Source organism: Mastigoproctus giganteus, chromosome 1 (genome assembly GCF_048544385.1).
Source record: "Mastigoproctus giganteus isolate SK-2022 chromosome 1, ASM4854438v1, whole genome shotgun sequence".
NCBI lineage: Eukaryota > Metazoa > Arthropoda > Arachnida > Uropygi > Thelyphonidae > Mastigoproctus > Mastigoproctus giganteus.
In genome coordinates, this window is record NC_143575.1 from 163,821,089 (window position 1) to 163,847,463 (window position 26,375).

Below are 26,375 nucleotides of genomic sequence, written 5' to 3' on the forward strand. Positions count from 1 at the left end.
TTGTTTTTGTCTTTCCCGGTTTATGGGCGAAAAGCCCCTCTAGCAAGCATTTATTAAATAAGTTTAATAAGGTCTCAGGGAAGAATTCATAAAATTTTTCAATCACTTGATTTTCAATGAGGTCAATGTGAGCATTATTTATGGTTCAGTTTAGCTACTGCAACTCCTAGCTCAACCGTGTTAAAAATGGCGATTTCAGTTGTTCCCGTATATTCCCGATAAATGCATCTAATTTCCGCTTGGTCAGGGCTGTCCATATAAGATAATTCTTCTGGAAAGAGGCTACCCACTATCGCTTCGACTGTAGATTCCCAGTCCGAAGTTTCTTGATTCTCTCTAATTACTGTATTGTAAATTCCACCACACAAAAATTTATTTCTCGAAAGCTTATAGATTATACCCCAAGGGTCAGCATTTCCTGTTTCCTCCACCAGACGTTGCCAACAGTTTTGCTGGCTATCAGCAATTGCTTTATGGTACCTCTTCCTCAAGTCTCTGTAATCGTTTTTCAAAGCCCGAGTGTCTGCATCCCATAAACGCATGTTCCTTTGGTATGCTTTTCTTGCTTGTTGTGGTTGTTGTCTCAATTCAGCTAGTGCTGAAGACCACCATGGGACAGAAGTTCTTTTTTCTGTTTTCTTTTAGTCGAGTAGGCCATCGTCGCTTTTTATAAATGATATTGACCCAGAAAGACATTCTTTTGCCGTTAAGATGTTAATGATTGCTTTGTCATCTCCATTAAAAATTGTGTTCAGATATCCGCGAAACTTGGTCCAGTTCACCCTGTCCATCTGGAAACGCCTTAAATCCCTTATTGTTGTATCTACTTGTCTATCCTCCGGTAAAATCGTGAAGGTGATTGCTCGATGGTCACTATTAATTAGGTACGGATTGACGTCCCAATCTTTCGCCCTATCTACCAGATTAATGGAGGTTAAAGTAGCATCTATTCAGTATGTCTTGTAGGTTGCTCACGGCTCACCCTGTTTAAGTTGTACAAGGAATGGTGTCGAACGGGTCAAGCCACTTCCCGCAGACAGAATTGTAAAGTATTACTCAATGTGGACGTTTGTGGTAAGCGAAGGGTGTAGTGCGTTTCAGACAGACTTCAAATATATATATACAGTAGAACCCGGATAGGAAATTCACCCATAAGAAGTTTTCCCCTCTACTAGGTTTGGTTTCTTAAGTTCCAATTTCACCTCTGTATATTGTAATGTATTATTTTCCCACGTAAGAAGTTTCCCGGGTAAAAAGTTCGTGATAAAGGATACACAATGTATTATTATAATGACGTTTTCTCACTTAATACGTCTTTTAAATATAGAAATCCTTTATTTTTAATATTAAAAAAATATTAAACAATATAAACATTTGGTAATTGAACAAGTTATTGCCAAGCATCATTTTAGTTCGTAGTAAACCACCGTCATTTTTTACATCTCATATTGTGGATACCTTCACGAAGAGTTGCCTGATATCGCACTACCTCCAATAAGCAACGCTTCACCACTGAGAAGACTAACGTTACTTATTCTCGGCGGATACTACCATCCCCGAGTGGTAGTATCCGCCGCGAATCCACTGACGAAGTGTTGCCTATTCGAGAATCCAGTGTCAAAGCGTTGCTTATTCTAGGTAGTTCAATATCAGGGCAACTCGTTGTGAAGGCATTAACAATACGAGATATCACAAAAAACGATGCCATCTACTTCGGTGATTTACTACGAACTAAAATTATTACAAGCACTAACTTGTTCGATTAGTCAACTTTCCATAGTCTGATGCTTTCAGCTTTACTTTTTTAGTATAAAAATTTGGACATAATATAAGTGACATATTGCAATTGTTTTCATCGATATCCATAATTGTACAGCTTCGATCACGTGAAGCACAGTGAAGCATTTGCCATTAAGTTCTGATTTTTCTGAACAGTTCTGAATTACTTAATGGATTGTTTTCTGTCTTATTGTAATTGTGACCTTTTAAGGTATGTTGAAACTCCATAGGAGCTCATCCTTCCAACTTGGTAATGAGTTTAATGAACAAAATGTTAAGCAATTGGAAATCCTCGGTTGAAAAATGTTTCCCATAGATAGAGTAAAATATTCCCATAGAGTAAATTACTGTATTTATAAATTATGAAATAGCACTTAAAATCATCTTTAACTTACGTATGTGTATCTTTTCATTTTCATAGCCTTAGGTCATTTTTCCTTCTAAGAAGTTTTCCCGTGTAAGAGGTTCCCAACCTCCAGTCCCTTGGAAAACTTCTTATCCGGGTTCTACAGTAGAACCGTATAAGAAGTTTTCCTCTCGTGACACGGCTTGAACCATGCTCACTCAAAGTTCGTGTATCTCTTTACTCCCGAGTTGACCGCTCGACTGCGGTAGAGAAAAAATAAATAAGTAATGCCATAGGATAGGATAGGATATCCGGTCATACTAACTTTGGTATATTTATTTTTTTAATGAATTGATGAAACTTCCTTTAAATTTTTCATTATATTCATTCTTATTGTTCACTTAAAGATCTTTTAAAAGATTGATAATTAAAAAAAAAAAAAAATATATATATATATATATATATACAAATTTGTATATATATATATATATATAGTGCTTTTTTTGAGACGGTACGCAACGGTACGGCGTACCATAGTGACGTGTGATATTTGGATGCTGTACACTTCGACGTAGCCCAGCGGTCAAGAGCGAGAGTGTAGCACGTGTTCCTTGAGTGGACTGGGGTTCAAACCCGTGGCTACCAAATACGATAAATATTTGTATTTACTATTTATTGTAAACTGTACTGCAATGGTTGTCATGCCGGAGTATAAACAGAAAAACAAAATTCGTAATAGTCCGTATATTTTTTCGCATGTTTACTTACTTTTCAAATAAGCTTAAAGTAAAGTTGTTTAACTAAATTTGCTTCTGTCTATTGTTAAGATATCTTTTATATAAAACTTTATAACCATTTTTAGAATTCTAAATTACTCAGTCGGACCTCTGTTTAACGAACACCTTTTAGAGCGAATTTTTTTTTGAATCCCCTTGGAAATTAGATTTAAAATAGTTTCAGTTGAGTAAAGAAAATTTTCATATAACAAATGGCTTAGGAGAGACTTAACTGGGTACATACCGTTCGCACATCTGGCCTTCAGGCAATTTAGGAAATTAGTGCTGCTGCTAAGCAAGAATTGAGAGAGCTAAAGGGATTACCATTCTATAACTAACTGGTACCTGGCAAAACCTATCCGACCACCTGTCCCTGATACGGAGAAGTCGCGCTGGTCAACAATAAGCAGAGATAAAGGGGTATTCCCAATGGGCTCTGGTTCACCTTCTGCAGTGATGTCCAACCTTTTCTCGTACAAGGTACATATTCAAGTTAGAATTCTTTCGGGTTTCGGGACTGAGTGATTCGAGAAATATTAGTGTTACATTTTCCATATCTTGTTATACATAAAAGGAAGTTTCTGTTTTCATATTACCGTTTTTTATTGCCTTTTAATTCAAATTTCCGATACTTTTATGTGTAACAAATCTATGTCATTAATTTATTTTTTAGAGTTTATTAAAATTATAAAAATATGACTTTCTTTTGTTTTTCAAAAAAATACCTTAAATTCTCATTAAGTGAGCCTTTAAATGCTCACTTAATGAGAATTTTTTTTTTAATTAGCAAAATTTAAAATGCTGTTTCAATTCACTTTCAGCGCGGCCGTAGGTTGGATTAGGAGAGAGTGATTTACTTTTACTGCGACAAATAATCATCTGTTGTTTCGCGGAAGTTTTACATGGTCACAGTAGCTGGATATCCGAATGATACAGACATTTTGGACAGTTTGAAAAAAAGAAAAATTCAAATTTAAGAACTAGTGAAGGAGAGAAGGAAAATGACGTCAACGAAGGTGGTAAACCTTCAAAACATGAAATGTTGACATTTGGTGAGAATGAATTTGAAAATTGTCAAAATTGTCAATCCGTTTCGGGGATACCTAATTGAAAAGACGGCTTTTGGAAAAATTGAAGAGCATTTGATGAAAGCTCTCAATACGATACCAATTTCATTGAATGAATGTGAATGAGGATTTTCACAAATGAATCTGATCGTTAGCCCAACCAGAGCTTTGTTGATGACAAAAACAATTTCTTCACTAATATTTCTTAAAATTGTAGGTCCACCGGTGACACACTTCGATCAAGCAAATATGTCAATTCATGGTTGCTTCGGGTGTTGGATGAGAACTCAATAAAATTTTGGAATATTCTATAAAAACTTTATTATGAAATTATTTTACTTATTTTTTAAACATTTACTTATTTTTTATATACTTGGATAATAAATTTATGCTTAGTAAACTGTGTTAATAAACTTAATTTGTTGTTCTGATTCCAAAAAAATTATTACTAAGTAACAACATCAGGAAATAATTTTCAATTTTTCCTGATAGCAAAGAACGAGTACCAGCACCTATTTTATACACACCGATGAGCCAAAACATTATGACCACCTACCTAATATGATGTAGGTCCTCCACGTGCAGCCAAATCAGCTCGTACCTGGCGAGGCATGGACGCTACAAGGTTTCTAAATGTGTCTTGTGGTATCTGGTACCAACACATAACCAGCAGATCCTTTAACTCCTGTAAGGTCCGTGGTTGTGACACCGCAGATCGGAGTTGCTGTTTCAACACAAAACCACAGATGCTCGATGGGAATTTTTGTCTGGGGAATTTTGAAGCCAGGGCAATACCTGGAAGTCTTCCTCATGTTCCGCAAACCAGTCTCGAACAATCCAGGCGATGTGGCGTGGCGCATTATCCTGCTGAAAGACGGCACCGCCAGAGAGGAAGACAGTTGCATGAAAGGGTGTACCTGGTCAGCAATGATGTTTAGGTATTATTATTATTATTATTATAGTTGATGTTTAGGTATGTATGTATGTGTTTTATGTAAGGGCGGCTCCTAGTACAAAGTTCATCTCCGCCTCGTTGCACTGTTAATTTTTATAGACTCTGTTAAGGTTAGGCCATATGTGTGTAGTGAGGAAGAAAAAAAAAAACTGAAAGTAGAAGAGAAAAAAAATAAAAAAAGAATAATAAAAAAGTTTTTCATCCTACAAAGAGAATTTTCATCTCCACTCGGGAGAAAGTTATAGGATAGAAAAAATTTTATTAGTGAGCTTATGTGTGTGTTCTGTAGTGTAACGTGTTTTGGCCTTTTAGCTACCTAGAATCACCTGGACAGCCGCTTCCAGGTACTTCTCCCTAGCTGCAGGAAGGCAAGGCCTCCCTTGTTACTAGCTCGCGCTCCTCCCTGAGAGAGGAACTCCCCAGGGAGGAATTACTTACTGGATGAAGAGGAAAAAGGGGTAGGATGAGAGAAGAGGGGACCTCTCAGCCCAGAGGGTCCCGTACCAGGGTGTAGTGCGAGAGAAAAAAAAAAAAAAAAAAAGAGAGAGAGAGAGAGAGAATGTGGCTGTCCAGAACTGGGGAGCCCCAATTCATAGAGAAAAAAAAAGAAAAAAAAAAAGTGTTTAGTGTGGCAAGAGGGCCATAACAATTATCTGCCCCGACTACTTCTTTTTCAGTGATTGGTGTCTTCTTGGTTATTGCTATTCGCTGCCAGGTAAAGCGTTTTTCTTTTCGTGAAGATATCTTTAGCAAAAGTCTGCAATGCTACAATGTTTTGTGGATTTAGAAGTAGTTGTCCAAGTGTGTCTGGGGTGAGATTGGGAAACTCTAAATAGCCATTCTCTGTGATCACAATACTTTGGGAATCTGAAGATTATATGCTGCCAGTCCACTCATCCCCTGTAGTAATTTTGATCCATGTAAAGCAGACCAAGTTGATGAAGTTTTGCATTTATTGCTCCGTATCCTGTCACTAAAAATGAGGCTTCAAGGGAGAGTGAAAACAATGAGTTCACTGTTCTGGTTATTGTGAACTTCACATCAGGGAGGAACCTTTGCGTAACAGCTCCGGTCGTTGACGCATCCCATCGCTCTTGCCACCTCGTGATCTGTGTAGCATCGAATTCTTTCTTTCTTGGTGTCAGCTTCTAGTCGATACTTAACTCTAGCAGTGTGATAGGGATTCTCTTCTTAATTCGGTAGCAAAGTCCTCGAAAAATGAAGTTCAGGTCAAGGGGCAGTGCCCCCGCAATTACTTGTACGTCTGCAGTCGAAACAGTTACTGATGCGGTGAGGGGACAGCAGCATGGATCTCTATATTGAATTTAGTATCTCTCTCTCTCTCATTTTGACATTGGTCGCCCTGTGGAACCAGGCCCCGGCTGCAAAGGTAACAATGGAGAGAAAAACTGCTTTATAATAGAGGAGTATTGTTCGTCTGGACAGTCCCCAGTCGTTCCGAGAGATTCTGACGATGGAAGCTGAAAAGGTTTTGATTTTTAAAGACAGGTGTTGAAGATGTCATGTCGGAGGAATGAGAGTTTATGGTCGTTAATGACTCCAAGGACTCTGGTTTGTGTTACCAACAGCAGTCGGACCCTGGCAGTTTTGATCTGGGGGGGGGGGTTCTGAGGCTCGACTTAAAAACGATCATATTTGTTTTCAAGGGATTGATCTGGAGTTTGTTCCTCTTTGTCCAATCTATTAGGTTATCAGGGATTCTCTGTGCATTAGCTTCCAGCTTGGCCCAGGATTTCCAGCAACTACCAATGTCAGGTCGTCAGCAAAAGCTATGATTTTAGAATTGTCAAATGAGTTTTTCAACCAGTTCTGTAGTACAATATTCCATATAAGGGGTCCCAGTACAGATCCCCTGTGACGTTTCTATTGATTGATTGATGTTTGGATTTGACTATGATACGCCTGTCTGTGAGGTTGTCTGTGAGGAGCCAGTAGAGATTGGCTGAGAAGTCAGCAACTCGGAGGCACTCCAGGGCGCTCTCCCACCACACTCAATCAAAGTCCTCCTCAAAGTCGATGTAAATTGCCAGTTCATATATAGAAGCGGATGTTTTGATATGTGAGACCAGATCTGATAGGGCATCCTCGCAGTGTGCTGTGGTGTAAATCCATACTTTGATGGACAAATCATGCTCTGTGTCTGGAACAGAGTTGTAACTCTAAGGGCAATTAACCTCTCAAATATTTTGCCCATTTTGGCTAGCAGGGCAATGGATCTTATGGATTTAGGATTGTTTGGCAACTTATTTGGTTTAGGAATCAAGCGGATCAGAGCAATTTTCCAACCTTTGAGGAATGTGGAATGGCTTAAGCATTTGTTATAGAGCATCAGTAGGATTTTTGGTTTTAGTTTAAAAAACCTGATGATGAAGGCACTTTCAACCAGATCCATTCCTGGACACTTCTTGATGTTGATTTTCTTCATCACACCTTCGAGTTCTTGTAGTGTAAAAGGTTCTGCCTGGTTGGGTTGTAGGCTGCATTTCTCTTCCTGATTATTCTGTGTTCTGGGTGATCCTCGGTTGGATTATCGGAGGGGATGAGCTTGTCTAGAACAGTGTTTATTGTCTTTCCAGCTTGTTGTTTCAGTCTGACTTCAGTCTGTTTGGTTTGAGCTGTATACCTCTGTGGAGTAGATCTTATTTCTTGCTATTTTGTAGAGTAGTCCCATGGGTAAGCGTTGCCTGATTCCTGGACGAACTTCCGCCAAGTTTCTCTTTTCCTGGTGGCTATGGCTTTGGTATACTGATTTTTGTTGTGGATATAATCTGTGTGGAGCGCCTCAACATCTGTGGGGGGCAGTCCCAATGCTGGTATTGCTTTCTGGCTCTGTGAACCTCTCGACGCAGGTTTGTGAGCCCAACGTTCCACCAAGCACAGATTTTGTGGGAGAATTTCATTTCCTCTTCCTAGTTGATCTGTAGGATGCTTTGATAATTGCGTTTTGAACGTTTGTTCCTAACTCCTGAAGAGTGAGCAGTGTGAGGGTTTCGATCTCGGGTTCTGGGAAGTCCTCCTTAATCGATCTGCCAAAGGGCTGCCAGTCCACCTTCCTAAGGGGAGAACCTGATGAAAGCATTGATTTTCCACTGGGTTGGTGGCGTCGTGCAGTGGTGGAGATTGATGTGAAAGAGGATGACCCTGTGGTCACTCAAGGTCCAATTCGGTATTATGATCCAATTACTGATTTTGGCTTGTAGATTGTTTGTGGTTGCTGTTATGTCTATATTTGATTGCCCAGTTGAGCTGCTATCCGTGGTCAAATTGCCGGGTTCATTGTGTACAATGTGGTTTTGGGTTGCTATAAAGTCCTCTAGGAGTAGGCCATGGGGATCAGCAGTTGTACTATGTCAGAGGGGAGATTTTGCATTGGCATTAGAGGCAATCAGGACTGCCCCTTGGCCTAGGAAGTACAGTGTAAACTCCAGGTAGTTTAATGCCCCATCAAGTTCCTGGGAGGGTGGGCAGTAAAGGGAGAAGGAGTAGTTCACTTCTATGCATGCTGCAAATTTATTAGAGGCCCTGTAGTACAGGGCTTCTGTAATAAAAATATCGATATCTTGGTTCATCACCACTATACGTGATTTAGGGTCTTGTGATGAGGATTGGATTACTGTGGCACAAATAGGGAATCATTATTTTAGACGTGCTGTTCTGCTGGATTCTAGTAGCATTTGACTCTTGTATCATGAGTATGTCAATTGCGTAGTCCCTGCTGCTCTCCTAATCTCAACTACAACCGTCCTGGACCTATATCTGTTGATCTGCATCACATTGAGATTCCGCCTGAAGAATGGCCCGCCCGTAGCGAGCGTTTGTCTGTGGACTTGTCGAGGGTTTTCAACTTGTTAGTTTATTGTTTTCGAGTTCCTACTCATCTGTGGGTTTAGTCGTACTTGTTCTAGAGCTCTCTGGTATTCCTGACATTTGGTGTCCCAGCCTGAATGTGGGTGATCCTGATGTCTCCTCTTACAGTTTGTGCAACTTGGGTCCTGGGTACGATTAGGACACTCCGCCTGGACATGGCCACTGCACGCACAGTGCCCATAGGTAGGGGATGTACATTGGTGGGCAAAATTTAAGGACCAGTCAGGTTTTCACCTATAGTCTCTCACAGGAGTGGCCTGGATATAGGAAAAGCATACCAAAAGTACCTCGTGAGATACAGAATTGATAAAGGAAACAACGACACAACAACGGTACAGAGGGACTTTATTCAAAAATGGCAACATAGCACTGGTTGCCATGATATAGATGCATCACTGCCAAAGATGGAACAAAGGGAAGAGGTGGTCCTCAGTAGAGATATAGCCACCCCTAATGTCATGCAAGCTTTGCACCTGTCCATACTTAGAACAATGCTGTTCTAAGTATGGACAGTATCGATTGTTCTATTGTATCTGTTGGACTGTTCTAAGTATCGATAACATCGTCCATTCCTCTGTCAGCATTATCTTCAGCTGGTGAACATATTCTGGTGGGTGCGGACGTGCTGCTAATCATCTGCTTAGAGCGCCTCATGTGTTCAATGGGATTTAGATCAATGGAACGGGCAGCCCAATCCATACGAACAATGTCCTCACTTTCCAAAAGCATATCACACTGCAGTGTGATGGGGTGTTCCGTTATCATCTGTAAACACGAACTCGAGGCCAATGGCACCTCGGAACAGATGCACATGGGGAAGGATTACCTCAGTACAGTAGCGGGCACTGGTTACAGTACCGCCTTATAGTATTTGGAGCTGTGTAAGTCCATCCAAAATAATGCCTTCCCAGACGAGAACACCTCGACCCCCATATTGATCCCTTTCAGTGATGTTTGTGGGGTGATACCGTGTGCCACCCTCTCGCCAGATTAGCGGATATCTAGAATCGCTGCTGAGACTGAATCTACTCTCAGTAAAGAGTACCTTAAGTAAAGATTTTGTGTTGTAACCTTTAGAAATAGTGTTGGTCCTTACGATTTGCACGCCAGTGGATGTGCAGTGCTGTGACATGTGTCCATACCCCAGGCAGAGGAAGCACTTATTCACCATAGTGAAGGGCCGAACTTTGTGGGCACTGTACCTCAAATATAGCCTGTCCAAGGACCTTACCATCTTATGGACTCTAGGAGAGATTGAGATGACTTGCTGGTTAGTAGCGATTCTGTAGCCTTTATCATGAAGCGCAAAGTGGTTTCGCTCTTAATCTCAAGAGTTATCCCATGGCCCTCCAAGATTTGTAGTACAGGTCTTCTCTGCTAGTGTCACATGGGATGTCATAGACCAAGACTGTAGGATTTGCCAATCTAGGCAAAAAAAAAAAAAAAAAACCAAACTATTATACTTAAGCCACCCAAATAATTAAATTTACCTGCCGTGCTGTTTTTTGTCTGTTAATTGTATGTGCTCTATGGTCGGTTTGTCTGTTTGCTGGATGAAAAACCCCAGTTTATGGGGGAAAAACCTTGCTATCTATGCCTGAGACCAACTAACTCAACCACAAGTGAAAAAAGCCCATTCAAGTTCCTCGCGTTGTCGACGGGATTCGAACCCGGGCCTTTTCCACCCGGTGTGGAGAGGATGGTGATGATACCACTGTGGTACCCATGCAGATGCCAACCTAGGCAGACTTTCCTTCACTCCTACAGACTGGAGGGTGTCCGCCAAAGAGATACGCTCTAGATTCTCCTTGGAAGAGGTCTCCAAGATAACACTTTCTGATGGGTCGCAGTGTTTTTATCTTCACCTGCCTAAAGTCGCTACGTAGTTTTTTTTGCATCAGGTCTCTGCCATCCCCACTGGTCTTGAGGATAAAGCATCCTTCTCCTGAAGATGTGCTGCTCCTTTTGCTTAGTCTGGGTTATAGGGCCATGTTCTCATGGGGGGGGGGACTGGAAGATTGGCTCTAGATGCTCCTGCATATAAAGGAGGGGGCAGTAGTACAAATTTCCAGCCAGCCAACTCTTCTTCAGGTTGGTTCAGGGAGAGCAAATTGAAGGCATCAATCGTTTTCTCCAAGGACCTAGACTCCACGTTGATCATCCGAAGCTTCTCATTATCTATAAGGAGCACTGTGGTAATGTCCTCCAGACTTGCCCACAGCTCCTGAACGTAGATTCCCGCAGTTTTCGTGAACCTATTGGAGTACTTGTTCAAGGTCACCAGGTTTTATGTAATGCAGAGACTATCTGGTGGAGCGCCGAAGAATCCTCCAGTTTGACACTTAAGACTGTATTGGGGAGAGCCGGAATGGCTAGCTATTCGAGGGCTGGATGCCAGCCGCTATGGTTTTGTCCAGTGCCGATTTCATCGGGGGGAGCAGGACTCCTTGAACTCTCAGCTGGTTGAGTTCAGGGAGACTCCCATCCTGGGAAACAACTGGTTGTTTCCCAGGATGGGAGCCGTGGTCGTCAAACACCTCTCCAGTGGTTCGTGGGTTTCCTCTCCTCGGACCACTCTCAGTAGATACTAACCACGGCTGACCATAGGTCATTTCCTGATTAGAAATCGATCAGTGCATTTCGACAGGTGTTTTATGTAGAAAAGATTTGACCTACTGCATCATACATCTACATTTTACATAGAAAAGAGTGCGCAGGGGTTGGCAAGCAAAGCGAGCAGGGGCGAAGCCCCCTAGTATAAACTTAAAATAAAAATGTAAATAATAAAAATAAAACAATAACAAAACATTATATAAATTTATACTTGTCTTGCTTTGGCTGTAGCAAAATCAGTCATTTTTTTTATATCTAAAGAACATAAATATCACTTTCTATAGATAATATTGCCAAATTATTTAATCTAATTATTATTTAATCTTTGTTGATGCATTGATGAACGGAGATAGTTTTTTATTACTTTTAATTTCGAAAAAGAATGCTCACCACTAACGACTTGCTGACTACGGGCATTGTTAACATTATTCTTAACGAAATAAATATATTAAGAAGTAGAGTGGTTAAATTATTTTTGAATATAAAATTTCTTGGGGAGTCTGATTCGTGGACGTAAAATTTTGAAAAATTTGTATTTCATTTGCAAGATCAACAGCAACAATATCTCTTAGACATTTCTCATTGGTGGCATCTGATAACTGTAATTCTAAATCTGAAGAATGTTCTAAAATTTCATCTTTGACATTTACTTAGCTCTCTAAAACGTAAAAAATTAAATTATAAACCTCGAGCTGTTCTTAAGTTCATCTATTGCGTTTCTTGCAGTATCTAAAATGGCAAAGAAGTTAATTTTAAAATTATCTTTTGTCGTTGGCACAAATTCATATCCAGTTTCATAATCAAATTTATGTTTCCCCCATTCTACCCAAGAGTTAGCAATTTTTGCTGCTTTTTCAAATACTCCTACAAAATCTCATCTGTTCTAAAGTTTAATCGTTTCCTTTAATTTTTTTTTTCAATGCATTAGTGATGTTAACATATCCGATTGTGCATTTTATAATATTTTGCTTACAAAATTTATAATAGATAAAATGTCAAACCAAATAATAGTAAAGAACTCGAATTTAAAATATCTAATTTTATTTGACAATGACTGATGTTGTTTTTAAATTACATTAAATAGCACAATCCGAATATATTTCACAAAGAGCATCATTAATTACTAAAGTTTTTTTAGCGTCACTTCGACTTTCCCAACACGTATCTGACAAAGCTTTCAGCGAAAGATTTGAAACTGTTTTATTAGTATTGCCCACCGTTTAGTACTACTAGAAAAAAAAAAAAATTATAAAGTTCCTGTATACAGGAACTTAACAAAAAAAAATCAATTGTCACAAAGATATTTTTTCCGTATCATTCACCACTAATTTCAAAGTATGTGCAGCGCAAGGTACGAAAAAGGTTCTGGTGTTTATATAAAAATTTTTTCCCCAGACCGTTATGTTTTTGAATATTAATGTTATGTTTTTCCAAAAATTCTAAAATGAATGTAGTTAGTCACTACCAGTCGTATTTTCAATTTCACAGAAACCTAAAAAAGTTCCCTAATTTAAATTTTTTGTGTTTCATTATAAATTTACGAATCTTAAAATAATTGTCAATTGTTCCTGATTGGCATCAGGTGTACAATCTAAAATCAAAGAATAATATTTAGCTTCCTATAACTTATCTAAAATTTTTGTCCTTATACTATTTCCTATTATATTTAAAATATCATTTTGAATTTTGTCTCCTAAATAATGTGGCATGTGAAGTTTATCAATCTGAATACATGTGTGGATGTGTTCTGATAAAGTGGAATCAAATGTGGCAACCATTTGTATTAATTGCAAAAAGTTTCCGTTATTGTCTTTGTTATCAAATAATTGTATTTTGAATTAGTACTCCTTGAAGCCAAAATTTTGTTTTTCCAAATAGTTCTCCAAGTAGTGTCAATAGGACAGCTGAAACTGACCAGGCTAGACGGGTGGGTAAAGTGCCTGCCTAGCAACACAAAGGTCGTGGGTTCGAATCATGCCTCAGGCTTGGATCAAAGTAATGCAAAAAAAAAAAAAACCTTGGGAGGTGCATTATGGTCACAGAAGCTGATGTGCCAACTACAAAAAAAAAAAAAAAAAGGCCAGCTGATGGGGTTTGGCAATGATATGTAGGAAGTTTGCTAGCAAAGATTAGGAGATGATTATCCTATTGTATACGGCAATGGTCAGGCCACATCATGTTTACTGCATTCAGCTCTGGGGGCCTCATTTTAGGAAGAATGTAGAGCTGCTGGAACAGAAACAGAGAAGGGCAATGAGATTGGTGAGGGGATAAAAGGCTCTTACCAAGAAAGGCTTCAGTTCTGCAAATTGCAGCATCTGGAAACCAGGCACCTGCAAAGTGATCTGGTTGAGGTGTTTAAAGCTTTGAATGGCTTGAGCAAACTCAATGCTGATGGATTCTTCCTCAGCTATGCACATGAGGGAACAAATTCCAAGAGGCAGGACAGTACACAATAGATGTGTGAAAGTTTGCCTCTTTCAGCAAATAGGTGGTTGAGTGCTGAAAGCTTCAATCTATTGTTGTGGTGGAAGTGGATAGGTGAAATTGGATTTTTTTTTTTTTTTCACTGCTGCTGTATAAGCTTGCTTTCTTACATCATTTGCCACTGTTAATACTAATACTAAGCCACTTTACTTTTTCAATTTAAAATTAATTCTTAGTCATTTTCTCAGTCTCATAATGGAAATATGCATTACCATTTCCCTTGATGGAACAGTCTAGCATCTTCCACTAGTGGTGGTCTCAAGATTTTCTAAATGGGTGGGGAGTCCTAAAGCAATGTTCTAGAGAATCATTAAGCTTTAATCATCATGCAGCAATAATATATATATATATATATATATATAAAAAAAAAAAAAAAAAACATTATTTTGATCATGGGGGACTTATCATGGGACTGCCCCTGCCTTCTATTGCCTTTTGGATCATTTGTTTATTGGGATGTGATTAGAAAATGTCAATAAGAACAGTTCATTAGGTGATTAACAAAAAACTACCGAAAAATGGACACAAAAGTGCACTCAGTTATCTGATTTCTACATGCTAAAGAGACTCAATTTATCAGCAACTACTAGCTTGGAATGGTCCCAATGGTCATGTTGTAGTTGGGTTTTTAGGAGCATCAGTGACTAAGGCCATATTGCGCTGTGTATATTGTCTGTAAATTGCATGTGTTCTGAGGTCAATTTTCTGTTTTGCTGGACAAAAAACCATGCTGTCCTTGCTTGACCAACCCAGTCATATTGTGCAAAAACGCCCATAAAAATTCCTCCCATGATCAACATGACTCAAATTCAGGTCTTTTCCACTTGGCCTGGGGAGGATGGTGATCCTACCAACTGTGCTACCCACGAGGGCCCCAATGGTCATGCTCATGACAAAAATCTGTTTATGTTAAGGCTTGGAATGGACACAGAAACATCGTTCTAGTTAGTTGTATACATCACTTGCCTTATGTCCTCTTATTAAAATTTTTAAATTTTAAGCTCTGGTGTCTCTTTGCACAGTCAGTTCATACTGGGCCAAAAAATGTCTAAACTGAAAAATGCTTGTGGCAATAGTCCAGACCTCTTACATGATGTCTGGGCCCAGAAGCTGATCCTCTTATACCCCTACTCGATGCCTCTGATAATAAACTTTGGGTCTCGAAGGGCATGTTCCAGGCACATGTGCTTAATATAGTAGAAATTTTACCTCTCAAAGTGTAAAAATACTGGGTTTGGATCCTATTTTAACTATCATAGCCTATCTGTCTTAGTAGCATGTGTGCTTTGGTTAGTTTGCCTGTTTCACTGGATAAAAAACCTATCTGGAAATAAAACCATGCTACCTTAGCCTGAAATCAACTAACTTGGCCACAGCATGCCAAGTTAGTTCATAAAAATTCTTCTCACCTGTAATGGGATTTGACTACACTGAATGAAAAGATAGTGACTGTAATCACTGTGCTGTGCACAAAGGTATATAGATTGTCTCTTAAGTCCCTTCCTCCATAAAAAGGCAAGCCATAACACACAAGAGTTCTTGAGTATCAATTGGACCAATGAGCTGGTTAGGATTATGCATTATTTAGTTGTAACTAAGGATTTTGTAATCTTAACAGCAGCTCACAATTTAAAATTTTTATAGAATCGTCTGCTTATTTGTGAGTGCAATGGACCTTGAAATAGTAAGTAGGTTCCCCACAACCTAGCTGAGCCACTTAAGAATCCAGTATTGTTTCCTTAGGAATTTAGTAACATGTGAGACTGGAAAGAAGACCAGGTGATTGATACACAGAATAGATTAATATGTATTAAGCACTTGAGAGGTTATAGTATGCAATTACCATTTTACAATTTTAGCTTCTAGAAATTGAGGAAGATGCTTCTATTACTTTCTATTGAAAACATTTCTATTACTTTTTATTGAAAACATTTGTTAAAATAAATGTATAATATTCAATAATTGCTTGTTAAAATATTAGCAGCTAACAGTGTTCCATTTCATCCTGGGCCAAGTTGTTTTAAAATAAGTAATTTTGTCCTCCTGTTTTTAAAACACAGGTTTAAAAGATTAAGATAGCCAGATCACTACTAACTTCGAGTACAGATCTGGCCATCTTTAGATGGCCAGATCTGTACTTGAAGAAGCCCACTTTCTAATTAATCATTATTGCAAAACAGCTTTTATGTTAATGTGTTTGTATTATTGTGTTTTAATATTTTAATGCTGCCTTCTATAAGCATTTTAAATAAACACACAATACTGTATTTTAATTTTACCTAGTACAAATAAAATGTGATCGTATGTATGTATATATATGTGTGTGTACACAAACACATTTAACTTTTTAATCCATAATAATTTTCAGGATTACTGCTTTTTGTATAGGAGTGGTTTTTGAGATTCATGGCTATTTGGGATTAGGATTAGCCCTTCTCATATTGTGTCTCTGGTGGTGCAGCATTTGGGAGGATGCAGAAGCATGTCCATGTGGGCCATTGGAAGAATGTATTTTTGGAGGTGGCATTTCTGGTGACATTATTATGAAACTTACTGGACAAGTCATTGGTGGGCTTGCCACAGCTGTGTAAGTACATTTTAATTTTTTGGTGATTATAATCTGCAACATCCATAAATTGCTTAAAATAAAAATTTATATTAATAACCATTAATGGGAAACAGGTATTTTTTTTCATACCAACCTGCCAAAAACATTTATGGAAATTTAACTTTAAATCTAATTTGAAATAATTTTTATAAGAAAATTCTTCACCAGGCTTTTTCATAATTATCATTTGTGATATACAGCAGACTCTTGATTTACCGGGATCTGATTAAGCGGAACAATTAAAGACTCCAAATTATGAAACCCCCCACCCCACCAGAAATCATAAAATTCAAGTAATAACTAAAATAGATATAAACAGATGTTTTGCAAGTCATAAATAAGCGAACAAATGGTGTTATAAGTCATCATTGGGAGATAAGTGTAAGTGTTTTCAGTGTTTTCACGGCACCAGGGGTTCCCCCATCTCCACGTTGCTTTTATTGTGGGTGTACCATAATCCATACACTTTTAAATCTCTGGAAAGGCCAGCGATTTAAAAGTGTATGGATTATGGAAGTGTGGTGTTTTGTACCATTGTTCCTCTGGCCATTTAGCCGCTGGACCTCCGCTGAGGCCCAACGTTGCCCCATTTACGCCCCGTGGAGGCAAGACCAGGTACCCGATAGTCTTTAGTTCACTCCGGCAGGTCCTGCCACCTGATTTCCTGAGATTTCAGTGGCTAGGACCTAAAATAAATAAATAAATAAATAATAATAATAATAAAAAAAAATAATAAAATAATAATAAAAAATAATAATAAAATAATAATAAAAAAAATTACAATTTATGTGTGTGATATCTCTCGATTGTGTAGGGTGATGTCGCTTAAATAAGGAAAGACCGAAATATGGGTGTAAGTTAATTTGGATTCATTGAATTTATGTGTGTGTGTGGGGGGGGGGGGGGCATTCACTTGTGTAAAGATATTAGAGGAAGGATGAGGCCAATGGAGTAGGAGGCCTCAATTTGGTGTCAGTAGGGCATGCCCTGCCAGAAGGAAGAATGGGGGTGGTGTGGAGGAAACAGTATGACCATCTGCTCCCCCTGCCGGAGTGGGGTAGAAAGGGCCGGACAAGGGAGCTGGCACAGGTCACCAATATAGCACGTGGGCAGCACGGCTGTAGAGTGGCTAGGTCAGCAGGTTCAGAACAGCATCACGACACTGGCCCCACCAGGAGCCATCCAGGGACAAGGTTTCTACCGACTTATTCACAGATCGGTTGAATGCTGGCGTTGGTCATGGGATCAAGGTCTCATCCAGTTTGGTCGTGGTCATGGTCCTATTTCCATTTTGGGTGGTCATTCTTGGAATGGGGTCACTTCCACTGTTTGTTCTGTTGTCTGGGCACCAATGCAGTGTTGTCACTCCTGCATATGGTGATTGTCACATCCTAGGATAGTTCGTTGGGTAAATTATATGCGCTGTCGGTCCAGTTCACAGGGTGTCCGTGTTTGATAGCGACATTCGTGGGAGCAAAGTCCCGTCCGATATCGTGGTACTCTGATCTTTCTGGTTCAGTTGATAAAGTAATGGCACTTGTGGGAGCAGAGTCCCGTCCGGTGAGTTGTAGTTAGGTCCTGCATCAGGTCTGGGGAGGTTGGGTCATTGCCCTTAGCCGGGTAAACAGCTCATGTGAAAAGCATGAGAGGGCCTTATAGTGCTCCTCCTCATGTAAACATTGGGAGATTAGTGTGCCTATTATCTTGCAACTCCCCCACTCAAAAAAAAAAGAGAGAGAGAGACCAAATGTATAGTTTGTTTTAGTGCGCCATGTCAATTGTTGTGTTCCATCACACCACAAAAGGACAAAAGTTGTTTCGTTATTTGTTAGGGATGTCGGGTTTTTTAAAATTTTTTTGTTTAGAAATCGCGAAAATGATAGGCAAACACAAGAGCTGTGTTTTCAATCAAACAAAAACTTCAAATTATTCAAAAGTTTGAAAATGGTGCATCTGTTAAATCTCTTAGGAACCATTATAATGTTGGTGATCAAACCATACACGACATTGTAAAAAATAAAGGGAAGCATCATATTGGACACATGGGTAGTGCCTGATAAGTTTTTTTGTTTTTAATCTATTGCCATACTTTTTATGTAGGTTGCTGAACATTTTTTGATACAGCAAGTCCCAGACTTAAGTAGCTTCGGATTTACGTTACGTTATTTATATGACTGAAGATTTCAGCGAAGGGACACACGTTTCACCATAATAACGTAAAAACCCACAGAATTTCAGCTATCGGTATTATCACAAATGTGATAGGATCGAGTTGACTAACCATTTATAATAGATTGCGCTAACAGAAAAGCCCAATAACCCGGAAAGTGCAAATTGTTTTTGTTTTATGGCAGTGACCTCCAGAAATGTGCTTTAGTAAAATGTGAGCTCGTGTGGGGTGATAATAGTGATACAGCAATTCTGTATCACTATTATTTAATAAATTAAATATTCTGAAAAGAGCTTCATGGGACTTTTGTCCTGTGAAGTTCTTTTCAGAAAATTTAATTTTGACTGTTATCATGGTGCCGACTAAGAGAATGAGTGACAGTGGTACTAGTAAATCTATCAAGAATAGGAAAGCGATCGAATTGGATCAGAAAATTAAAATAATAAGGATGTATGAAAATGGCCATACATCAACAAGTATCATGCGGAATTCAGATTTGTCAGAGGCAATGGTGAACACAATAAAGGAGAAAGACAGAATACGAGAACGGTGAAGTGATCGGCACCAATGAAGTCAACGCTACAAAATACATAGTTTTTACAGTACAATAACATGCATTTTTTCTTCCTTTTATGTTTTTTTTTTTTTTTTTTTTTTTTTTTTCCTTATGTGTGACTCTGGCTACTTCACTGCTGTCCCCAGATAAAGTTTTTAATTTGAACTAATTAAAAATATATAAAACTATTTTTCTTCATTCATCTGAGGATATTACGTAGTTTTTGTAATTTTGAAACATCAGGGATATAGTAGCAATATTTTATTAGTCATTCCCGAGTTACGTAAAACTTCACTTGCGTGAGAAGTCCTGGAACGTATCTCTTAAATCTGTCGGAGACACTATTTTTGGATTAACCGGGAAATCGAGAGTCTACTGTATTTTATACTAATACATGGTGGTGGCTTGTTATTATGTGCTGTTGTATTGTAAAGGGTGGGAGGAGGAATTTGAGGACTCAAATATAATTAAAACTAAAAGCAAATATAACAAACTCTGTGACAGTCCATCACTCTAAAAATCCAGAATTCTTTAAAATCTGGAAATATTAAGAAAGCACACTCATATCAACAATAGAATTTGTCTTTAAGAATCCCTAAGAGAGGGGAAGAAAAAAAAAAAAAAAAAAAAAACCACACTGGTGACATTTCTCTCTTTGCCCTTTAAATCTTGATGGTTGCAAAAAAGTTTAAATACCGTAGTCATTACATTGTTCTTAATGCTTATAGCAGAACAAACTTTGCATTCACACTACTTTCAAACTCAAGACATCACCAAAAGGTTAATTAACCATTTATTAAAAAGATGAGACTGTTATTGACATACTTCAACTTCAGGACTGAAAATGACAATCTTTTTCAGGACAAACTGGTCCCTCATCGGAGTGGTGATTTGTAGTGGCATCACATACACAAAAACAGCTGTAGAGAAGTTGTCTGATGTGGTATGTGAAATCAGAGTTTTCGAAGTTGCAATATAGTTATCTGTTTTAATATCACCTGATGAAGGACCAGTTAGTCCTGAAACAGACTGTCACAGAAGCCTCATCATTTAAATAAATAATCAATTAAACTTTCGGCAAGACCATCTGTTTGAAAGTAGTGCAATACCAGGACAACTTGTTGCAAAGGTATGATTGTGCTACTACGAGAATTAAGACCATTGCATTATTAATGCAGTTTAAATACTGTTGGTTGCAAAAATGCTGAATGCCAGTCCTCCAAACACTTTATAATTTCTGAGGCCTAACTTTGAATTTCTTTCTGCTAATGTTATCTCTTACTAAACTGGTGACTTTGAAGCCACTTTATGATAGCTGAGAATGAAGAGAGATTAAAAATGCCCAGTGGGTAAACAGCTAGAAAAATTTATGCTTCATTAAATTTATGGTTAATTTTTTTCCATAAACAGCAACTTATTGATACACAAAAATAACATTTAATTCCATGAAACCAAGGATTTTTTTTTATGCCATTATAACATACAGCTTGTCGGTGCATGACTAAAGCAGGGAGAAAAACAACAGGCTACTTAAGTTCCTCAGGCAACCTGTTTTTATCTCTGCTATAGTTATTATATAATGGTGGCAAAAACAAAATGGCGGTTTTTATTATTATTTACAAGAGATTGATTATTCAAAATGTCATGTACACTGATAATGACTGCCTTGTTATATAATTATTCCTCAAGAAAAATTTTTAATTTTTTTTCTTATTCTCCACTGTGAAAGTATTTTTTCTCTGAAGCATATCCATTGATATTCTGATGTCAACCGTCATTGGTTCATATTTAACAAATTGAACTGCTGCTTATATTTTAATCAAAAGTATTCTCTTTTGAAGTGATGAAGTGATGTTGTGATGTTCTTATGAAGTGATGTTGTGATGTTCTTATGAAGTGATGTTGTGCAGTCGTAATTTTGTTTCAGTTGTCATTTGTTTTCCGAAGGAACGATTAAACACCACTTCGGAAAACAAATGACAACTGAAACAAAATTACGACTGCACAACATCACTTCAAAACCAGCCCTCTTCTACAGCTGTGAGACTTGGGTCATAAATAAGAAAGATGCACACAAACTAGAAGCAGCACAAATGAAATTTTTAAGACCATTATTAGGCTTTACAAGACTAGACCACCAAAGAAATATAGATATCCGTGAGAAATTAAAAGTAGATAACATAGTAAATAACATAAAACGGTATCAGGAAAAATGGATCAGCCATGTAGAAAGAATGAACCCAGACCGGATCCCAAAATTAGCCTTTAACTACAAACCTACAGGCAAGAGAGATGTTGGTCAACCAAGACAACGATGGCGAGATCAAGACCACCTCCAAGAGCTACAACGGAACAGGTCTTAAAAGACCTAAGCCGGACCAAGTTCATGATGATGATGATGATGTATTCTCTTTTAGTCAATATAAATGTTCATATTTATATTCCTTAATATACAGTTAAAAAAATATGCTTCTCCAAAACTACCCAACCACTAGGTATATCTCTCTAAAAATCCAGCACCTCTCAATTCTTGAGGTTGCTGGATTTTAATGAGTTTTATGTTCAGTATTAGGAAAAAAAACAAGGGAAATATCTTTATTCATGATACTCTATACCCTCTTTTGAGTGTGCTTCAGACATCTTAAAAACAGGGCATTAAGAAATATGGAGGTTACTATCTCTTTAGTTAACTGGTAAAAAAATCTGATATGTAAATTATCTATGTGTGTTTCAGGTAGACTGATTAACCTGAAAATTGCATGGATTATGGTAGTGGAATTTAAAAGTGAAAGAGACCCTAAATTCCAAGAGGGACAATGTATTTATTTAATTATATAAAATAATTTTTATATGAATAGAGAATGGATTAAATATCCCATATTCCATTTATAATTAAAAAGTATTACATAATTTAAGTGAACTTAGAAAACAGTTTATGCCAGTTGTAACCTGCAATTTTTCTTAGATATTTTTTGTTTCTGTTAGATTTATTTTTTTTAATTTGATAGTGGGGATAACAATAATCTGAATTTAATCTGTAATATGCATTTTTATGTATATTACATATATAATTAAAACATTAATAAAAGAGTATAAGGATAGATGACTTGGGTTAAAGTAGGAATTAAAACAACATCCAAATAACTCACTAGCATTATTTGTCCAATGATAGCAGCTCTTCACCTTATTTATGAGCGTCGTTTTGCTAAGGATTTAGTAAGTCTTTTGTAGTTGAATACTTACTAAATCCTTAGCAAAACTTGTGTCAACTTTCTCATAATCAATGAAAATAATCTCAGACATAACATAACATTTTTTGGTAGGCTTGTGCATGGGTATCTGGTGGATCTTAGCTGCACAGTTGGGTTTTGAGGATAACCATTTTAAGTAAATAAATATATATATATATTTATTTAATTATTAAAAATTTTGAGAAATAAAATAGTAAGAGTAAATTAGAAGATATGTTAATTTGTTTTACTGTAAGAAATCTGTTTTTAATATGTTTTTATTTGATATTCATTATTAATATTATTAATATTTATTCTTTAATGGTTTTGCTTAAGGTTTTTATTTACTCGTGAAAGAAATAAAATACTATAACAAACACATTAGGAATTTACATATTTCTGTAATTTTCACACAGAACAGCATATGGCAATATGGTCAAAAAAAGCAAGAAATCAATATACTTTTTTTCATAATCTATCATCAAAACCGTTCTTGAATAATTGTTTGTTCACAATATTGGCCTTGTACATTGCATCTACAAAGATATATCACATATCATTTGAAAAGTCTCAACCAGAAATCAAGTTTATGAAAGACCACAATTTAATGCACTACTTTTTTAAATATGAAGTTAAGTAACAGACGTATCTGTAAGTAACAGAGCAAATGACTAACTGACATTGTAAATCAGAATATTATAAGCACAGTGATAACAGCTGCACCACTAATATAATGGGCAAAAGAGTTTGTCTTTTTATTGCTTCAGGTATGTTGATCAACTCTAGACATGCATTTTTTTTTTGCCTTACTATTACTTGATTCTTTTAACAGAAAAATTGAACAAAATTTTATAAATGAGAGATAAATAAATGAATGAAAAAGCATGTTACGAGGAAGGAAATTTATTGATTAAATAAAATAGTCACTGAATGTTAAACTGGGATTTTACTTTTGACCTTTATATTACCATATCTTTAATTTGTAATAAAATATTTTTGGAAAATTTGATTTTATTGAAAAATATTTCAGAACATGTGCTGGTAACTGTTAGGAATTAAGATAAGTTCAGTATTCTTTTTAAAAAATCCATATACAAGGCAGTACCTGAAAAGTTTAGAAAGTGGTATGCCACTTTACATCAGGTTCTATGTCTACATTTTCACTTAAATGCATTCTGACAGTATTGACAAAAGTTATTTTATTCAAATAGTTGTTCAGAAACACTGAAAAATCAACCATACAAGGTATATTCGATATTCAATAAAGAAAGGAAAAAAAAAAACATGTTTATAAAATAGAATCACATAAACACATTCACTCCCCAAAAATTTATTTAGAAACCTCTGGCAACTGACATCAACAGATGATTAAACATATAGTTATTATGCAAATGTCAGTTGTCACTTGATATTGTCGTAAGTTCCTTGGTATCTGTATTCTTTCCTGGGACTTCTTAGTCAGTCTGGTCAGGGAAGACAGGTAATATTAATATTTTTTCAGAAAGGTGTTATTGTTGGAGCAAGTTTAGCAGGAGCCACAATTGAGAAAACAAAGGAAATTACTGGTGTGATTAAAGGAGAATTCAGCACTAAAAGGAAGAAATGGGGCAGAAACTCTGTACTCTGAGAACAAGACCACAGAAACTTAAAGCAAATTGTACATCAGAATAGAAGGCCAGTGTGTAAAATTTTTCAGCAAATGGCTGAAAAATTCGATTTAAGCAAAGGAAGTCCATTTCCAACCAAAACTATATAGTGTTTGGGTTTCTATATAGCAGAAGTTGAGGAATTTAGGATTTGTCAGTCATGTGACTATACAAAAGCCACTTTTTCTGTAAAAATTAAAAATGCAAATGGAATGGTGCCACCAAAACTGGACTGCAGAACAGTGGAAAAAGAGTGTGGTCTGATGAATCTTGATTTATACTTTTTTGCAACAACAGAATGGTAAAAGTATGGTGTGAACCTCGTGAAGCTATACATCCAGACTGTCTTGTGTCCACCACTCAAGGGGCTGAAGGTGCATCATGGTATGGAGTATGTTCTTTTGGCATGGACAGGATTCACTCATGCTGTTAAAATGTTGTGATCTCCAATGAATATCTTTCTGCTATAGCAGACCAACTTCACACCCTGCAATGTATCATTTTTACCTGGATTACAATGTATTCCTTTCATGATGACAACGTAACTATCCACTGTGCAAAAATTGTATCTGAATGGTTTGAGAAACATTTCCAATTATTTCTAATGTTTACCCTGGCTGCCTAATTCTCTAGATAAGAATCCAATTGAGAATGACTGGGATATGTTGGAAAGAGAAGTTCAGCTTTGCGGTTCTCTACTGACAGTACACCAGCTGACAAATATCTTGATGGAAAAATGGTCAAATCTGGAGCTAAATTCCCCCAGATACCTAGCAGAATACATGTCATGATGAACATGGGCTGTAATTTTTGAAAAGGTGGTGCTGTACTAGATACTGAATACAAGTTTTTAATTTTTTCGGCTAGTGAGTGTATAAGTTACACACACACACAATAATGTGATTATGCTATTTCAGAAGGTTTCAAATTCAGAATACATAGCTGCCAACTTTTGACTTTCAAAAAGCTGGAGATTGGGTAATTAACCATAAGCAAGAGGAAAGTAGATTTTTAGAAAAAGCAAATATTTTAAAACCAGACCTGCATTTGAAATTAAATTTCACTGACAATGCATGCATTTTATATTAAAATACAGACAAAGTTGTTTCAAACATTAACTTACTTAGGATTTTCAGTCTGTGCACATCTGTTTGATATCAACAGATTATGATGGCGTCAAAAAGATAATATTATTGCCAATGCCCTCTTGCCAAAAGTTGAGACAGAATCCTGTTTATAAATAGCCTTGAGATCTAGACTTGACTATGAAGAGAAATTCCAAAGCTTTGTCAAAAAGAGAAAATAAGTGTGTATTTTTTTTTTTTTTTAGTTGAATATGCTCTCACATTCAGTGTTGTTATGAGAAAATTGTTAAAATTTTAACTATTAAAATCCTTAGAAAAGCTTATCTTAGTGCTCACCTCTAGATCCGTATTGGTTAGGGTTAAATTTACATAAAGAAAAGTAAAGAGAGTAAAAGTTTCCAATTATATTAATAGATTGATTAATAAGTATATTAAAGTAGTGCGCGTGTGTGTGTGTGTTATGGGGGTTTATCGGCGCATAAGCTGCTGTGGCTATAATGCGCCTATTCACACGAAAATGCTAAACACAAAATTTAAGCATAGCTAAAAACATAATTTAGGCATAACAGCTTGGTTGCATTTACAGAGAGATTTTAGAATTTATCATAAAGTCCAATTATTTTCAGATAAGAGAAAAACTCGATGTTTGCATCATCTCCAATAATATGTTGTAATGTCATTGGTTCTCGTAGATTTCTCAGGGAACACAGCACGGATGTTCTGTCCTGTTGATAGTGAGGGCAGTCAATCAGAATATGTTTCACTGTTAAATTTTCTGAACAGTATGGACATTGAGGAGGATCTTCGCCTCGGAGCAGATGGAGGTGGGTCAGATATGTGTGTCCAATACGTGCCTGTGCAAGAACCACTTCTTCTCTTCGCACTGTTTTGGTGCTAGAGTGCCAATGCTTTGGATCGTGTTTCAACTGGTAGAGTTTATTATTCGTTTGGGTGTGCCATAGCTCTTTCCACTTCGCGAAACCTGCTGTTTGTATGATGTGACAGTAGTCAGAGGCTGGAACCGGAATGGAGGTTAAATCAAAGGTTGACGGATTTTTAGCATTTTCATCAGCAAGTTCGTTACCCTTTATCCCCGAATGTGCTGGGATCCAGCAAAAGGTCATTGATTGATGGCATTCTTGAATTTGTAATAGGAGTCTTCCGATTTG

The 26,375-nt window shown here is 37.2% G+C and overlaps 1 protein-coding gene across 2 annotated transcripts in view; it reads left to right on the top strand.

The window, feature by feature from the left end:
- Nucleotides 1-26,375, top strand: part of AQP (aquaporin) — a 118,038-nt gene that overhangs the window by 63,615 nt on the left and 28,048 nt on the right. Inside the window, exons 1-2 of one of the 2 annotated variants that reach the window (XM_090374829.1) lie at nucleotides 4,865-4,906; nucleotides 16,280-16,498. In XM_090374829.1, coding sequence (XP_090230955.1) covers nucleotides 4,872-4,906; nucleotides 16,280-16,498 — 254 coding nt within the window. In that variant the 5' untranslated portion in view covers nucleotides 4,865-4,871. Of the gene's footprint in view, nucleotides 1-4,864; nucleotides 4,907-16,279; nucleotides 16,499-26,375 lie in introns of those variants that run through there. The other variant, XM_090374822.1, reaches the window with a different exon arrangement.